The 19,291-nt window shown below is 40.2% G+C and overlaps 1 protein-coding gene across 2 annotated transcripts in view; it reads right to left on the bottom strand.

Moving 5' to 3' along the window:
- The window catches only part of SMARCC1 (SWI/SNF related, matrix associated, actin dependent regulator of chromatin subfamily c member 1), a 103,104-nt gene extending 84,917 nt beyond the window's left edge, over positions 1 to 18,187 (bottom strand). Inside the window, exons 1-5 of one of the 2 annotated variants that reach the window (XM_062568655.1) lie at positions 17,945 to 18,187; positions 9,889 to 10,008; positions 4,877 to 4,962; positions 1,149 to 1,230; positions 24 to 116 (exon numbers count right to left, since the gene is read on the bottom strand). In XM_062568655.1, coding sequence (XP_062424639.1) covers positions 24 to 116; positions 1,149 to 1,230; positions 4,877 to 4,962; positions 9,889 to 10,008; positions 17,945 to 18,151 — 588 coding nt within the window. In that variant the 5' untranslated portion in view covers positions 18,152 to 18,187. Of the gene's footprint in view, positions 1 to 23; positions 117 to 1,148; positions 1,231 to 4,876; positions 4,963 to 9,888; positions 10,009 to 17,944 lie in introns of those variants that run through there. The other variant, XM_062568654.1, reaches the window with a different exon arrangement.
- Between the last annotated feature and the right edge of the window lie 1,104 nt (positions 18,188 to 19,291).

The raw sequence follows: 19,291 nt of genomic DNA, 5'->3' as shown, positions 1-19,291 counted from the left end.
AAGTATTTGTATACAACAGTTACCTGGTGACGTTTGACAATGTCCTTCAATTTATTAGCCAACTTCAATTCTATATCTGGAATGAGGTAGATGGTTGGTCTACTCAGACAATTGTTCTAGAGCAAAGAATAGGAAGTTAAGTAAGAAACCAGTACAACACCTGTGACTTCATCAAAAAAAAAAAAAAACCCAACAAAAAAAAAAAAAACAAAAAAACAAAAAAAACCCCACTATATTCACCACCAAGGCTTGAAAAAGCTCAAAATGAACTATACATACCAACTTGTGATATGGCACACTATTTCTGGCTCCAGAAACCCCTAAGACAACAGCATTTTGCTTGCACATCTCCCCATTACATTGTCTTATGCTGTGGTTCCTTATGGCCTCTACAAATTTGCTATTAGTGCTGCCAGAAACATCATAAATAGTGAAAGGAACTTGACCTAGTAGAGCTGTTCTTACGTTTTTGCTTTCACAACTTCTTTAACAAAAATCATGTCTTTGAAATCAAAGTATTTTGGACATGTTCTAGGAGATTTCCCATGAAATGGAATCTAAGTCCAAATCAGCATTGTCCCACTGTACTGATGTACAGATTCTTGCTTGAATAGTGACAGGTATCCATTCATTTTATTTTGGGGCTTAACATGTGCTTGATCACATACAAAATTTTTTTTTAATTAAAAAAGTACTATTGCTTTCATTGTCCTTCTTCCTATTTCCACTTTGGACAAGCACCAGAAAGTTTCATGTTGAACAACCTTGGTTTTAGAGTCAGAGGAAAATATTGTTTTTCACACACACAGGTAAGAAAAAAAACCCCACATTTTAACTTGAATTTAGACTCCATTCAGCTGCTACCTGTTATCTTCTGGTAATAATTCCATAGTTCAGATAAAACAAGTCTAGAATGTCTTCCAAGCAGAAAAAACAGTCAAATCCACTACAAAGCTGGAAGTCTCTAGAAAGTCAATAACCGAATGGGTACATCCAGAACCAGTTACTCAACGCTGAAGGTAGTGCTGCCAAAGTAAGACTGAGACACTGGGAATGCATTATCCTACCTAGTAAATCATTTCCCCCGAGCATGTGCGGGGAGGGCATAAGAGAGAGAGAAACCACGTTTTTGGATACAAGTTTCTTGCCTGCACTAGTGTTTTCTCAATGTTCATGAACATCTCCACATTTCGATCCATTCGGGATGGATTCTGCAGGTCAAACCTCCGCCTGTTGAGGAAAATGATTTAAAAATATTAAAGAATTCAACTTTCCAACATTCAATAGTAAAGAAGCTTTCATGTTTCACATAAAAAGCAGTTGATTGTGGTAGCTACATACAAACATTCATTATAATACTTAAAGTACAATCTCAAGTATATTTTTACTCCACTTGACAGCCCTCATAAGCAAAATTATCACAATACAAATCAACAACTGCAACCAATTTGTCAATTAGCAAAATGAAGGTTGAAATTCTCCAACAAAGCCCTGTAGCAGGGCTGTGCACTTCAGAACAGTCACACAGGATAATTAAATGAAAACACTCAGATGCCCAAGATGGATTTCAACAACCAGAGGAAATCACACATGAGCAAGTGCTCATGTTTCTCTCGTTACTAGTCACAGCTATTCATCAGTCCCAGATTCTAATCCAGGAAGAACACAGCAATGCATTTTCCCCTGTGGTTTTCTAAACTACACACATATATATATATATATTTAAGAACAAGCCAATTCACACACAGGATATATGTAGCTAATTATCCACATACACATTTTATAGTTGTCTTTGCTGGACTTGGGTACTTTAATGAGTTCTTCACTGATAAGAGTAACAAAAAATTTCCAACTAACAACACAAGTCTAAGTGTCTATCATGAATGACTGGGGGAAAAAAAAAAAACATTTCAGATTTTCTACTGGGGATGGAGAACGACAAAAGCTCTCCAGAAAACATCCTGCCACATCCATCTGAAAGCCAAACATGAAAAAGTGATGGATGAATCAACTCAGATTAAGAATTTGAGTAACATCCCTTAAGAACCTGAAAGATTACGACAGAAATGGTAAATGACTGGCATCAGTGCTAAATTCAGGTATCTGTTTCATGATCACTAGAGAGGGTAAACAGCACTGTAGGTACCTCCAGAATGGAAATGGTCCTGAACTGTAATGACTCTGCCTTTTCCACAGCAAGATCTGTTTAGATAATCAAGTTGCTGCCTCTTAGAAGACACTGTCTTGTGTACTTCCATACCTCAGAAGTTTTGAAAAAAAGCTGCCAAAATACTTCACTAATGTTCTTAACTGGGACATTGAGTCAGTGTTCAAGAGTGGCAATACAGGCAGAAAGAATTTCAGCATATAAAGTAACAAGCACTCTTTACATTCGACACAGTGAAAGAACACGCATGTAATTACGTGGAGTGACTGATGTGCTTTAAGTTAACACCTCAACTTAACCCGCAAGAATTTATTCCTGTGCCTGTATCTTAACGATAATTTCTTTTAAACACATGCTTGTTCCAGTAACATACCAAATCAATTTTTACAGTTTATAAATATACAATGAAGGTAAATCAAAGCAAGATTGATTTTTAGTCATAAAACCTATTACCACACAACTGTAGTATCGCATTAACATTACTAACTACTAAGTAGAACAAAAGCACTTCAGTTGAGACCATGTTTTCCTTCTTCTGAGGCTCCCCGGGCAACTTGGTTTTGAAAATGCTGAAGAGATGTTCTACATAAATATGCTCTGGTGTTGTGCATCACTGGGATCATTTGCTACCAACAAATGGCCATTTCTGCAATTAGCGGTCCCTATCTTTAAGCAGTGTTAGATTCCTCCCCCGACCCTAATGACCTCCCAAACAAGGTAATATTCTGCTGCATTTATTAGAATTATCTTTCAATTCTTAAAAGAAAGTTATGATCTCTCTAAATAGTGGTCGTGCATGTTGAAGATTCTATATTGACTTCTAGCAGTAGGACAAGTCATCAAAAAGTCTGTCAGCTCACTGCACAACAGAGAGACATTTTATATATATTAATACATTATTAAGGTATTTTACAATCTATAATACATAGAATTTTAACATCCAAGATCAAGTGATCTCTCCCCAGTATTCATACTTTGATAGCTTTATAATCTGTTCAAAATGTATGTTACTCAAGTAGACATAATAAAGTTTCAAGGCTGAATAAGAACACCAAATACATGCAAATACAGCTATACATGCCCTCACGTTTTTGCCTGCTCTTGAATCCCATAATCTAAGAGAAACTTGTCAATGTATTAGAAAACAGCACTTTGTAGTAGCCTATTTGGATAGAACAACAGCACTAACTCTTCCAGTTCTTGGTTTAACTGATGTCCTCTAACAGGTTTTAAGCAAACAACTATTTGAATTGCAGTGATAAACAAGGTATGTCCAGGTGCACTGGATAAGTGCATTTTTCAGACATACCTATTATGACGAGGAAACGTACTTCTCCTATAAGACAGATCATTCACAAACAGGTTAAGCAAGAGTGACAATGCATACCATTAAAAAAAAAAATCATGTTTCAGGCAAAACACCACATATTATTTGAGTAAGTGAAGGATACATTCCAAGTTCTAAGTCTGAACCTCAGAGTTAAATTTGTGTATTACTTCCCTCTACATCCCACATGCACAAACACAAGACACTACCCACTAGTTTTGAGCAATCAGCAAGAGAGTGAGAAGAGAGGAGGCAGACATACATCTGAGCTTTGCTCTCAAGTTTTGATGAAATTCGAATTTGTTTGGAAAAAAACAGAATATTTAAATATCATGAAGTAGGTCCCATTGAACGCCGCTATCTTTACAGCAAAGAGGTAGCAAGCCACTCATGAACGATATGCCAAACAGAATGTTACAGGTAGGTATCACGTCCCAGATGATAGCAGTGTCAGAATAAGGAAAAAGACTTCTGACTGCAATCACTCATATTAGCTCTTTGATTACTTCCACCTCATACATCCAATTAGCTGACGTGAGTATAAATAACTCAAAAAACAAAAACAAAAAACCCCCAAAACCCAATCATACTAAAAGAAGCTTTATTTTTGCCTTTTAATTTGCTCTTCTGGATCACAGAAACATATCCAATTCCAGGAATGTTGTTATCAGCAACATGAGATCAGGAACTATTTAAACAGCTGAACTAGAAGTCACTGCTTACTTTTAGTTAATGACTTTTCATCTTCAAACTTTTCCCAGTGTTCTCAAATACAGTAATTTATGCTACTGCCTTCTTAGGAAGAGGCTTATAACTTAGAAATGCACAAGTCATCACTACTGGGATGTTACATGAGCAGTTGTAATATCAGCATCAGTAGTTACATGGGCAATGTTTCCACACTATTTACATTCCTCGTTTGTGAAGGCCGATAAACAACTGAATACTTAATATTTACTAGCATCTATGCTGTGCTTCATATTTTCCCAGTAGTCACTATATTCCCATACTTGATAACAGAACAAAAATTTCCATCTTACAAACAGCAGAGATTCTAAAATACTGGTTAATTTGTTCAGCCATACAGCAAATAAATGGCAAAAAAGTCTCAAGTTTGTAATCTAATTTCCAACCTGGAGGCTCAAGGCCTCAAACTTGGACACCTTATCTTTAAATCTGGGAGTGAGTGGTGTCTCTCAAAAAAAAGCTACCACAAGCAAAACAGGGAAAAAAACAAACAAACAAACAAACTCTCCTCTTCCCATCTCCAACTCCCTTGCCTACCCAATTTTCCAGAAAGTACTAAACTTTAAGTAGTTTGCATAGGCATTTCATGTGTTTAATTTCATGCAAAAAGCATATAAATCAAAGTAAAAACTTACCAGCCCTGTTCATTCTTATATTTGTAAGCAGCACCAAGAATGTGACATAATGTACCTCCAGCTTTGAAATCCATGAAGCACTTTGCCTAAAACCAGAAAAAACAGTGACATTCAGTTTTATGTAATCACTGTAATCAATGTGAAGACACACTTGCTAGCTGGCAGTTTTAGACATCTGACTTATCAAATGCATAGTTTAATTTTCTGAGAATCAGTTCATAGTTTTACGTTCTCTTTTCAAAATGCTTCAAGAACAAGATTATATTCAAGCGGATTTCTTCATGAAGCAGATATCAACCTGATACATCTGAAGCTTTTAGTCCTTTCTTGTATGAATATTTTTTAAAAAATTTCACAGCTAAAGAAATCAGAGCTGCCCTTTCAACATCCATTTTGCAGTAAATTAAAACGAGAATCTTAGCACTCAGTTAAGAATGTCTTCATCTGTATTAAACAGACAAAAACAAATCCATAGAAATGAAGAACTAAGAGCAACAGTGAACATGGAATCCAAGTTTAAAGATTTCCATTCACTTCCCTCCTCCACTGTAATAAACCATTCAGTTTGTGACGATCTGAAAATGTGCAGATCTACCCTAAAATGCTAAATTCAACTCATTTCTTTACCTTACTATTCAGAGTACAGCTGAGCCATGTATTAGTAAACATGCCCTCAGAAGTCAAGAACCGGAATTCAAATAGCACCACTAAAAGACTGAAAAAAACCCCTATTGATTCCAGCCAAGTCCATTCTCTAGAAATATATGTTTGGCTGTTTGCTGCATAAGAACGGTACATATTTGTCAGATTTTAGATTGGAATGTTTTTCAGAGGGTTTTATCTTGCTAATATCTTTAGTCAGTACATGCTTGGAAGAAACAAACTCCTGTCAGGTAAGGTGAGAAATGGAAGACATTGGGATAAAAAAAAAAAAAAGAAAAGAAAAAGAAAAAAGTTTCACGCTACCACTAAGATTTATTTTAACCACGCTTTCCAACTACTGACATGCATTTACTTTGCCACTCTCACATGTATGACTGAGAACAGGAAGAAGGAAAACATGCAAGAGTGTTCATGAACCAACCAGTTACAGAGGAAGCTACATACATTATCATGATAGAGCAAGTAACAACAAATTGTTTCTGTCAACTAGGCCTTCTCTTCGTAGTTACATGTTGTTTCCTCATGTGACTAAAAAAAAACACCTTTCTTTTTTGTGGTATGGCTCAAGTTGGTTTAATTTCTTGTAAGAAGTAAAACTTATTTACAAACATGCATTAAGAGTGTTCTGAATAACTTGTTTCTATTAATTGCAGCATTTAACTGCTTTTGCAACTTTTATATAAAATCAAGGTGACTTAAAAATGTATTTAGGGAAATAGGTCCATTTCCCAGACAACTTCAGATATGCTTAAAGCAAGCTGCTCTAGCAAGAATTGAAATGACAGAATTGGACACATCATTTAAACATGTCCCCACAACAGACGCGGATATTCTGCCTAGATGTCTCTGCCTCCTCACTGATCAGGAGGCCCGCGTACAGGAATGCGCACCCACAGCTCCCAGCTCCATAAAGAGCTCCATGCCAAGCAGCACACTGCACTTAACCTTTTCTAATGTTGCTCCATCTGGCATACAATATCCAACTATGTACTGGAAAAGGAAGTGAAACTTGTATCTTTTCGTAAGTGTCCTAACCATATGGCCCAGGACTAGTCTATTTTGCGTATTTCAGTAAAAATAACTTGTGCAATGCACAAAACAACTGCTGGGGAAACAGGGTTTAATGGCCGGCTCCAGTTACCACTAGTTTTCTGTGAGCTGCCTTCAGCTGGAGCCAACTAGAGAAAACACAAAGATGAAGACATAGCACAGACAAAACAGCTTTCCAATTCATTTCTCACATTAGAAACACTTCTGATCTAGGTTGCAGCTAATTTTTTTTTAGATAAGAACAGGTCATTTTCTTTAAACTCAGTTATATTATACTTCAGGAATATTTCTTAAAGGAAAATGACCATCAAGTTAGTCAGTCTTAGCTCTACTAAGAGTTGTAACTGAGTTGTTAATTCGTTCTTCAGTCAGGAAACTAAAACAGTAGCATGGGCACTAACATGAAACATACCTTTCCTAGGCTGTAGAACTGCCAATGGAAAGCAAAGCAGTTCTGCAAGGTATCAGATATACCAATGTATAACAACACCAGAAAAAAGATCCTGCATAACCATTCAACAAGAACAGAACTGTTCCTAGTGTGCCATCTGTTCAGCACCCTACTGTACATAGAAAATAATAGCAATTAAAAAAAAAAACTTCAAAGCTGCCATATGTCTACCTGCCAACTTTGGGTTCCATATATTTCAGCTTCATTCTTAGCAAACTAAAGTCCTTTACAGCTGGAGCAGAAATTCAACCCTGGAGATAGTCTCTGATCCAAAGCTTGAATGGAAACAAGATGCTTTAACACGCAGAATGATTTTACTGACATACTACTTGGCTCCCTGAATACAAGGGCTGGTCTCTGATCAGAAGCTTGAGTGGAAACAAGATGTTTTAACATGCAGAATGATTTTACTGACATATTACTTGGCTCCCTGAATACAAGGGTTGGTTTTCAAACACAGCTATGCATGTACATGCATGCAAACTCCACTGCCCTAAAAAAAAAAAAAAATCACCCTAACAAAACCAAAAAACACCCTTGCAATCAATACTTTTGTGACACTTATGTAGGTTGTTGTTGACTCAGTTAGGCTGCTACATATGTACGGTCATCCAGAATCACCGTCTGTCTGACATCCTAGACAGGTCGCACAACTGAATGCACCACAGCAGCAAAGCCTGCCTCATCTGTGCTTTAGGATCTGTTGACATAACTGTTCTACCCAATTCTCCCCTTCTTCAAATTTTGGGGTTTGTTTCTTGAAGGTGTGTTTTTTCTTTTTTTTGGGGGGGGGGGGGATTGTTACAGCTTCTCCCTCATCAAGTTGACTGTCTTGTGAGTAGCACACTCGCTTTAAGCAATAAGACCCGACAGCACATTAAGTAATCAATGACCACAAGAGCTTCCAAAGAGGCTACATTAAATCTTTCAGTGACAAGGCTACACCACCAGGCACTGAAGGGGCAATTCTTTACCTTGGCATTCTGAAACGCAGTCCAGTGGCCTGGCACAGAATGCAGGAATCTAGGAACCCCAGGTGGAACAAGTCTGACAGTAGTCACAGTGACTTTGGCAAATTATGATTTTATTATCAAACACAGAAAATTGTACACTCTTTTTCATAGTTTAATATTGGCTAATTTTTCTCTCAGACATAGGTCACTTTTTAAAGCTGTCTTGCAGACTTCAGCAAGACCCTCTTATGCTTGTAACAATGACTACAGTTTTAATAAAAGGAATTAGCTTTTAGCAATTAGACAAAACCTGTTCTGTAGAACAGGTAACTGATAGTAATCCAGCTTCTCTTCAACATTTTTACCCACCAAATTCTTCACATAATCCTTCTGGAAATCTCCAGTCTTGTTATAACAAGGCAATTAAGATCAGCTGGTCTCATAACTTTCTGTCTAAAGGGTTAGTATCTTAGTACAATCTTCATTTGAAACCTGAAAAACTAAGAAAATTAATCAGAATCTTTGTTTTTGAGAATTACTGAAGGTGGGTAATACGCATTTAAATGCAGTAATTAGGAGGCAGGCACTGAAGTCCACCATAGCAGTCTTCCATTTGCTTTAAATGCATTCACAGATCCTGTAATAGGCTGCATCCTTGCCAAGAACAGGAACTTAAAGAATTAACAACACTCTACGGGATGCAAGCTCTAACTATTCCATTCATTCAAAGCACTAAATAAATTGTATGAAGTTTACTTCAATAAACATAGACTGTGGTGGTTTTAATTCAGTACAAGTCAGAAATATACCTTGAATACTAACTGAACAGACCAGCTTCCCTTTGTGATCGACTGCTCTGCTGTTGAAATAGTCAGTTAAGAGAAAAAGTGTGAGGTATGCTGGTCTGAGACCAGTTAGTACATGGAAAATAAGCAGAAGGACTCTAATGTGAGCTGAAGGAACAACCACCTTGGACTGATGCTCTCATTAGCAACTGCTCCTAGAGAGTCACATCCCTGTGCTTGGCAGCAACTGCAGTTCTAAAAAGCAACACTTAATCTGAAATAAATTGCACTACTAAGGGAAACTGCAGTGCATATTCATGGAAATCAGTCATCAGCATCAAAGAAGGGACTGTTATCCAGGGTCTTTAATAATGGTAGTTGTGAGCAAAAAATCACAATTTGAGGATCTCTTCAATCATCTGCAGGTACACAGCATTCAAAGTTTCAATGTTCTGGGGGCTTTTTCTCCTCTATCAGACATTTAGACCTCCAGCATGTTTGGACATGATCTTTACGGTACAAAGGGTTCCAAGCACAACAGGGCTAATCTCTGAACAGAATTACTAGAAACAGTACTGGTAAAGCTGTACTAAGTTTGAAGTTTAAATACCATAAGCAACCCTCAAAATGTTGATATTGCTTCTGTATACTGTATATTTAATAATAAAACTTATCAATATTCTGAATGACTGAAAAACTAACCCAGACTAACTAGGTAATTACACGCAATCAACACACACATTAAATCTTGACAGTATTAAAGGTTTTAAGTTGTCATTGAATAATTGTTGCTTAAAACCTGTTTGCTTTAGAAACAGTATGTTAGTTGGTCTGTTTAGGATTTACCAATTGACAAAGAACATGCACTAAATATTAAAACCTTTCAACAATATTCATGAAGTTATTTGCAAACGTGGAGCGAATATTAAATTGAAAATCTGCCCTTACAAAAAAGAGCTATTCTGTTTCACCCATTCCACAGAATGCAGTAACAAAAGCATCAGAACAAGCACAGACCTCCCAGACAGCTGGAAGCACGCCAGCAGCACAGATACTGGATAAACAGTGAAATATGCTATTACAATAGCAGTGGTTAACTCTAATACTCACAGGAAGCTTTGTGAAGGCAGGATTGGTGACATGTTTTCCAAAGGCATCTTCCTGGAATTGCAGCAGCTGCACTACCAGCCCAGCCAGAGTTTTATTGGTAGGAGCATCTGCTTGAACATACTGAAAAACAAAACAAAACAAACACACACGCTTAGTTGGGACAGAGGATAATAAAACATGAAGACTGATTTAGCAAATCCATAGGCTACTATATCAGCTGTTGAGTTCAGTTTAAGATAAAAGGATGCTATCTGTGCTGAGGGTGGGGGCATCAAGCACAAATATTTTAAGATTATAGCTGAAAAATATGTATCAAGTACTTGTGAATCATCATCAGTTCGTCATGGCCACTGGTGTTCTATAGATACGAACTAACAACTTCGGTCTGATTTCCAGATCCTAATAAAGTAACGGGCTAATTCGGGCCCACACATACACAAAGTCTTCTACAGCAACTTAAGATCCTTCTGCAGTGAACTGCTACAGGTTAATCCCAACAGTATCCTTTTGTTACTATTCAGCATGCACACACAAACAAAACTGACCCAGACAACTACATCTGCAATGTTCTGCAACAATCTAAACTGTTTCTGTGTATGTGTAATATGTGTAAGAAAACACATTCATGCAAAGAATGATAGCTTAGAATACACAAAAATGGAGTGGCTGCAGAGTTTTAGTTATTCCTAATGCTACAATATTCACTTCCTGAATGTAATCTTCTCACCAATCAAAAGATTTCTAATGGCAGAATTGAGTTAGAAACATTACTTGTTATTACAGAATACACTAGTACTAGCTATTCTACAGCCAATTAGCTGGGTAACCATATGAACCATAAGGCCTTCATTTCTCCTTCAAATCAGATTCTTCCAAAGCCCCGTAAAAAATCTACGAGTCAGAATCTTCAGAAGTTTAAATCTGTTGTTTTAAATAGCATTCAAACCAAATTAAGCCTTCTAAAGCACCATCTAAGTAGTGAAATACACTATAAAATAAAAATAAAAATAAAAAGCATGACTTTTCTATGATGATTTTACAGTACAAGTATCTGAAGATGCAAGTTCTTTCTGTACTTGCTAAGAGGCAGATAGACATAGCCAAGAAATTAAATCTTAGTGACCCAAATGAACCACCAAAGACCTGCCAGATGTACTACTACGCACATAAAATTTTCTGTTCTGTTTTGGAGTTGTATTTCCAGATCTGGGTAAATTTTCCAAAGCTTTTTCTTACCTCACCCCAATGAAAGGCAGGCCACTGTGACAATTTTACCTAATTAACAATTCCTATCAATTCACATCAGCGAATACAGAGATATGAAATAGCAGTAGTCACTCAGTCTTTTCTCCTGGTAGAGCATCCCTGAATAATTTTGCTCTCAAGAGTTTTTAAGAAACTTCTGGAATTACATGCTCCTCTCAGTTAACCACCATTGTGTTCATAATTTTGGGACTAGAAGCTCTCAGTTGGCTGCCGCTTAAATCACCAGAACAATTTAAGTAGTCTTTTGTTGGAATTACTGCTCTCAGACAGGATGGCAAAATAGAGCACGTAACTAACTGAGGTATCCTAGCCAATTCAGCATCTTTACTTAAAAAAAAGCCTTTGTATTAGCTTACCAGGTGCTGAAGCTCAACAGGAAGCATCTCATTCCTTTGTTTTTGTTACAGGTGGTAGAATTCTCCACCAGGGAGGCACAGAATAATACTTAAACTCCTATTGCTAAATTTGCCGGAACTCTTTTTGTCAGGGTCTTAAGGTTTGCTAAACCAAACATGATTACTAAAATGCCTAGAGTGCTTTAAGCCGTTAATACAAAACATTCCTTACTTTTAAGAACAGTAAGAAAAATAATGCAAGTGACAGTCACACCCAGAATGCACAAACAGATGCACTGCAGATGCACCGTCACCTTATGTTAATATCTGATTGAAACCTTGACCCTTCTGTTCAGTCATGCTTATTATTATGCAGTAAAGCAAATAGAAGCTACAAGATGCGAGCAAATCAGATAATTACCTAAGGCACTTCTATAACACATACAAAAGTGAAACTAAAAGCACAGCAAATCAAGTGCCAGACTTCGTATCAAATAACCCTACTCCTAGTGACAGCCGTGGTCTTGAACACATTCACAAGTATGTCCAAAAAGCAAAGCTGCTAGAGCTAAGTTAAAACCAGTTATTTAAGACTGACTCCTCACATAACTGTAGCAGTTTGTCTAAACGTGTATAGAGCTTAACAGATAAAAATGCTTTCTCGGTTAAACAGAGTACACTGTAGTACGGCATCTTTAGATTGCACTGGAGGCATACTCCAGGAAGATAAAAAATGCAAAAGGTTCTTTCATGTATCTTCTCTCATGCTATATAACTTTCATTTTTAGAGCATTATTGAATAGAAAAGACCTTGACCATTATAACTCATTTCACATGGAAAAATTAACTCAGCACTGTTACATTTGCTTTTTTAATATAGTGTAAAAGTTTTAAATTTTTGCTCTAAATACAGTATTCTAGATGAATAAATCATTGAATGGAAAAGTGACTTAACCATAAAATGCAACAAGACAGCAAGTATTGATGGCTCCCATTAGCAGTTTGTGAAACAGAACAAAGCCTTTCCGTACTTAAAACCATTATTAAAAAAAAGTCACCACCCCCCAAAGAAAACTTTGAATTCAACTAGTCTACGTCTCAATCCATATAGTCTACTTAATCTCACAGTTTCTTTATGCCACCTAGAAAGAAAATTATATCCTGCTTTGAGCCTAGCTCTAGTTAAGCTCTCACAACCTATAGTTTACGGATCCCATAGAACTTGGGAAGATAATTCACGAGGAGATAACCAGAGAACTACACTTTTCACACAAACAAGCCAACAAAAACAGAAAATGAAAATCAATGCAGAAATATTGCAAGGTTACAAGGTTTCGGGGTTGGTTTGTTTGTTTGGCAATTGTAAGTGAAAGTCATTGAGACAACATTACAATCAAAGGTAAGCAATGCATCTGATTTAAGAGCTGAAGAGCATTGCTGCAGACTACTGTACACATATAATGACTTAATGCACACAGTATTGATACCTCAGCTGAAAGTTGAATTCAGAAGAGGTAGTATTCTTGCAGGGACTTACTGTATTTAATTAAAATGTTCTTCTGAAGAAAAACATTTACGTGACAACATACTTGGGAAACTCTTCTTAGAAGCGTGAAAATTTTCAGGCATTTACTCCCTTATATGCAGATCTCGCTTTTACCTCTCGCAGGAGGCAACTGACAGCTGGCCAGCTATCAGAAAGGAAGGTAACATTAGAAATCTCCGACTTTATTTTACATTGTATCTTGCAAATTTCTTCAGACAGGTGAAGTCATTTCTTTGCCCAAGGTTTCTCCTGAACAATAAGGACAGAAACCTTTGAACTCCAAAAGGAAGCACAAGGACTCCTCTCATTCACTCACTGTACCCTAACTAGCAAGGCAAACGGATCTTGCTATAGGCTTTAAGTCAGCAAAATTAGTAGGATTACTTCCTGGTTGATATATAGTGTTTTTGGAGGAACACAGAACATGGAAGTCATGACACACCTGCAACACATAGCTGTAGTTTTTCACTACTCTCCATAGTAGATAGAAGCTGAAAGTGATTCTGTAGCAAAAAAGATTTTTAAATGGTAAATTCTAAAAGACAGAAATTATGTCTTGTTACTAGCCAGATAAAAAAATTCATTTATGCCAAAGCTAAGTGCTGAAATACCAAAGCCCTATTTATATTGTAAAGATTTTCTGACAATTAGAAATACCAAGAAAAAATGCATATCCTTAAGCTATACTAGCATCAAGCAGGGAAAAAGAAAAAAAAAAAAGAAGAAGAAAAAAAGTCTTTAACTCAAATCATTCAGGAAGAGATTAACTACTAGCAGAAGACAACACTTTATCTTCACTAGCAAGATTTGCCATAACAACTGCACTGGGAAAGCCTTTGTCACATGGACATAAGGGAAGGTTTGAGTATCCAGTTTTGATGTGGTTACTGACCTTAAATAACCCCATTATGGCTCTATAATGTAGCACTCAGACTAAATCCTTTCCTTCCCCCAAATCAAAGCACATCTAGGCTCAGATCACTAAATAACAGAGAAAGGAAGACCAGCATTAAAATACTCTGATTTAGCCTATAACTCCCTTTTATTTCCTTCTTAAAGGCATGAAGGCAAAAGAACTCTAAACATATGCACAGAAATCCCTCCCACAGATTAAAATCAAAGTCAGTCGGTAAAGAAATACTTGATAAGGAAGACATCAACAAGAGAAGTCAGAGCTAGAAGAAAGATAATTACAAATTGTCTAAATCCAGCTCCTGGCTTGTAGTGAACAAGCAGGTGGTCTCCAACCAGATATCTACAGCCGTAACAGCTGCCATTTCGTAACAGCTGCCAAGAAACGGATCATACCTCCTCAATCTCTGCGCTGAGGCATATTAATAGAATTGCATAAAGGAATCTCATACCCATCATTAAGTCTTGCAGCAAAGCAGAACATGTGCTCCACTGACAACAATCTAACACCTTGCAATAGCATCGCACTCTTTATTAATGGTGAAAGAGAAACAGAAAATTTATTATTTTACGTAGAACATTTAGTTGTAGTAAAACTGCTTCCCATATCCTCAACAAACCACTCAGAATTCCAAGCAATACGGTTTCATGTCTGTACGCAAGGCCTACACTTTGTCTGTGCTTCTGGCTTACCCCCGTGAGGGCAGTGCATACTCTTAAAAATAAATAGAACAAGACACTGCAGCTTCTACCAACTAACATACAGAACTGGATGTGCTTAACACTCTGGGAATTGTCTTCAAGGACCACAACAAAGATCAAAATTATTTTCTTCAACCTTGCCAGTATGAATAAAAAAACCCACTATCTTTTAGGAAAATATTTTAAATACAAAAAGTAACTCCTCTTTATAACAAGCCATTTTAATATAAACAATCTATTGCTTAAAGCCCAAGGGATTACCTAAACAATACATAATATTAGAAATCACTAAGCGTTGACACAATACATATGAAGTTAATTGCTCAGTTTTTCCTTCATCTTTGAACTGCAAATTTCCACTTACAATGGACACTTACATCACTAGAGCTGATCTTCCCAAATGCTATGAAAGATTGACTCCTCCAGATCTTAAAAACCACAGCATGAAATACAGTTTGCAACTCACAAGAAAGAAGCCTGAACATCTGAATTACAGTCCAAGGCCTGGGAAGAAGGACAGGACCACCTATGCTTTTCAATACAGGGAATCAGTGCAAGGAGAATTACGTACATTACGCATACAAAAACAGAGGAGGACACAGAAGGTTGGAATATGCAACTTAATTTTGTCAGTATGCTTGCTGTCACTACTATTCATTCCCAATATTCCTTCCACCTTTGCAAGCATCCTCTACTCAACCAGCTGTTTCTCCCCTCTGCAACACAAATTCTCAATGCACCCCATCTTTCTGTACATTAGTGGAAGGGCCTTCCTCACTGTCAACACTTTAGCTAGACCTCAAAAGCTTGTTTCTCAGGAAAATGTATCTTCTAAGAGTAAAGCAGGGTTACACTACCCACATCATTATCTGACAGAATTTATAACCAACGATCTCTACTGACAGAGAGTCGACACACTGCCTAGGAAAGTCATTCCTCACAGTTAATGAGGGTTTCTAATACTCTGTGCAAGTCTTTCGTGCTACTATTTAAACCTGCTATTTTTTGAGCTATACTCTAGAGACATGGAGAACATTAGACAAGTCTTCAAATACAGGAATGGAAGACAGCAATCTAGAGACAAGGGGGCAAAGACATGTAATCGCCTTTCTCCCATTCTCTCCTTGCCCACTACGACTTCTGGATCTTTGATGAGGCTTGCTTTTCTCTGCATCCCCTCCAACTGGGTCACAACTTCCTTGGCACTTCCAGAGCTGGACACAATACCACAGGTTAAGGTATGCAGAGATGCATATGCATCGTTTTTTAAGAGTGTATGATGGACATAAAACACTTTTCTGAAATATGACAAACCTACAGCAAAATTGCCACCTGAATCACAGGAAACAAGATTATGTATCCACTATATAAAGCAGCATTTCTCAAGAAGAATTAAAATATATTAACTACAGTTCAAAAAAGAATCAGCAATTCCATTTAGAGTTTGGAGCTACATCTTTAAACATCACTAATAATTATCAGTTTCCCTCTTTCACAGAAGAAGGATTTTTAGTTTTTCTTCTTACTTTTCAAGGAATTTATACAGTAAAATTTTGAAATTCACTTGCCACTAAGGATTTCTTCTTAGCCCAATTCTATTTACCTTCCAGAGCTTAAAGAAATAAATATAAGCATCTAGTCTTTTTAATCAGCAATATCAATAAGCACAAAATAATTATAATACAGAGAGTTCTGCTTTGATCTATGAAATGAAGCTCCCACCCCCGAACTACAGATGAGAGCCCTGGCCAGGCTATAATAAGGTGAGAACTAACTCATCTAGATAATTTTTGCTGACAACAGCAAGGGACAAGTTAATGCTTTAACTATTAATGCTTTTAATAATGTGACTTTAAAAAGCTCATCAGCAAAACAGCAGATGCCAGTTCTAAGTCATTTCAGAATTAATAAACCTCTTATCTTGTAGATATTCCATCATGAAAACAAAATGAAAGTGTTCCTCCTCAGAAGTCTAGAAGGAGTAGAAAAGGCACAGTCAAAACAATAAAAAGTCAAACCAAAGATAGTTTTACATTACCATTTCTTTATCAACATACATAGTTTAAGCTGCTCACTCAAATTATTACCTGCCCCCCATTGCACTGATTTGGCTATATGTGGCTGCACTCTAAACAGATATGCAGAAAGACCAGCAGAACACAGTTCTAAACATGTTTTGTTTTCATTTTCAAGCCCAGATCAGTTCACACACCCATCTCAGAGCACCGCCGCACAAATAATCAAATCAACAGCTCCAGTGGAGCAACGAGAGACAAACTGGTCCACAGGTTACTCAAACTAGACCTACCAGAACAGGAGGAGAAAGAGGGAAAAAAAGACAAAACAAAACACACACAGATCACTGTCTTCTAAATCTGAAGTAAATACAAAAAATAACACATATTTAGTTTGTATAGTATTTCCTCTTGATGTCCCTCTTCAGCTTTGCCCTTGCTAATACTCTTCCTAGCATTTCTGCAAGGCTGTCTAGATACCCCCATGTGTCTTGGGGAAAATTTCTGTCAGGTAATTTATTCAAGGCCTATGTATAAGAAATCATACTGAAAGCTAGAGAACCATCACAGAGGAAAGACACCTGGAAAAAAAAAAGAAAAAGACAAGAAGCAGAACACAACAAACTAATCGTGTGGAAGAGCAAGAGCGCAGGGACAACGCACAGCGAGCAACGGCACTCCTGGGAAAGGGCGAACCAGCCATAACCAGACCATCACGCGTTCAGCTTTCCCACACGCATCAGATTTGGTAAAACGCAGTTACGAACAGTATGAGAAGTTTGGGGTATTTTTTTTTTTAATCCACTAACGCTTAAGGGGTGTGGCTTAAACGAAACCTATATAATATCCTGGCAAACCGCTCTGCGACTTGTCTGCACAAGAAAGTTACCGCTGCAGCCGCGCTCTGTAAGAACACGGGTGCGAGGCAGGGGAAAACAGCTCTGATGGGCAAGGGGGGGGTGTTCTTATTTTTTGTTTTTTCAGGCGAGTGGGAAGCGGTCGGTGGCTCGGTGCTGAAGCCGCTCGCCTCCCTCCCTCCCTCCCCCCGCCCGGCAGCGCTGCCTCAAGCGGCGGGGCGCGAGGGCCCACGCGGCAGGGCCGGGCCCCGCTCCGGGCTGACAAAGGGCCGGCGGCGGAGCAGGGCGTCCCCTCGCCGGCCCGCCCTGAGGGAACTTTCCCGCGCGCCGCCGGACCGTTAAACCGCCGCCTCGCGCCTTTGTTAGGCCGCACGGGCCGCCGCCGTCGCGACCCCCCTCCCCACAGCCGCCGCCGGGCCGCACCTTCTTGTAGTGCTTCCCGAGCCAGACGCGGACCGAGTCGAGCTGGGACACCGTCTCCGGGCTCTCCCAGAACTTGCCCGTGGGGCCGCCGTCCTTCCGCCGCGCCACCGAGAGCGCCGCCAGCCCCGCGCCGGCGCCTGCCGCCGCCGCCGCCGCCGCGGCTCCGGGCCCCGCGCCGCCGCCGCCCGCCGCCACCGCCGCTGCCATTGTTACCCTCGCCGAGCGCCGCCACCGCGGCCCTGCGCCTCCCACTCGCCTCACTCCGCGCATGCGTCGAGCCCCGCACGCCCCGCCCCTTCGGGCATGCTCGGGAATACCGCCGCGCGCCGCCCGCCGCCGCCGCCGCCGCCGCCGCCGCGCGCGCGCCGGTCCGCTCCGCTCCCCCCCCTCCCCCCGCGGCGGCCGCTGGGCGTCCGCGCGCCGCGGCGGTCAGCGCCTGCGCCCAGCCGCCCCTCCCCCACGGCGGGGCCGCCGCCGCCGCCTCGGCGCATGCGCGGAGAGCCGCTCCCGCCCTGCGCGCCTTGGCCGGCCTCCGGCGCATGCGCGCGCGGCGGCGGCTGGGGCGGGAGCGGGAGGGGGGATCCCGCTGCTCTGCCTCCCGCCCTGCCCCCGCCCTCTCCGGATAGCCTCGGCGAGCGCGCGCAGCCCCGTCGCCCCGAGTGCGCGTGCGCGTAGCGCGGTGGCGGCCTCGCGCCGGCCGTTGGCGCCGCGTCACCTGAGGGGGAAGGGGGGGGGGGGCGGCTCACGCCGGCCGTTGGCGCCGCGTCACCTGAGGGGGAGGGCGGCTCGCGCCGGCCGTTACCGCGGCGTCGCGCCCTCACCTCAGCGCGGCCGCTGCCGCCGCCGCTCCCTCACAGCGCGGCCGCGAGGCCTCGCGGGGGTGGTGTGCCTGCTTGCCCGCGGTTCAGCCTCTGCTGCCCTCACGCTGCGCTCCTGTAGTGCCTTACTCCCGGTAGGTCTGGGCTGTGGAGACTGCAGGTGTGACCTCCTTTCTGATCCGATATATGTCGTCCTAGTAGAGAAGAGTTGGATACGTAGAGTGGAAAACTCATTTTGTTCGGTTAAATGCACCCTGACACTCATCTCATGCTAGCTGGTGGCAGTTGAAATTCCTGATAATACCATTATAGCAACAGATTTCTGCTGATACTGTAAATAAATCTATGTGGCTCTTAGTGTTTGTATTCTCTTGCTGTGGAAAGAAATGGTGGGGAGCCATTTACCCTTTTGTATTTGCTACTCCAGCTTAAGGGCAGCTGACAGCAAAGCACCCGACCTCCATACCAGATAGCTGAAGGACAGCTGCAGAGATGCAGCCATATTTGTTATTTTTTTCCCTTCTGTATT

This window comes from Rhea pennata, chromosome 2, assembly GCF_028389875.1.
Source record: "Rhea pennata isolate bPtePen1 chromosome 2, bPtePen1.pri, whole genome shotgun sequence".
NCBI lineage: Eukaryota > Metazoa > Chordata > Aves > Rheiformes > Rheidae > Rhea > Rhea pennata.
The sequence above is the reverse complement of the archived record's forward strand: the minus strand, read 5'-3'. Positions and strand labels throughout refer to the sequence as shown.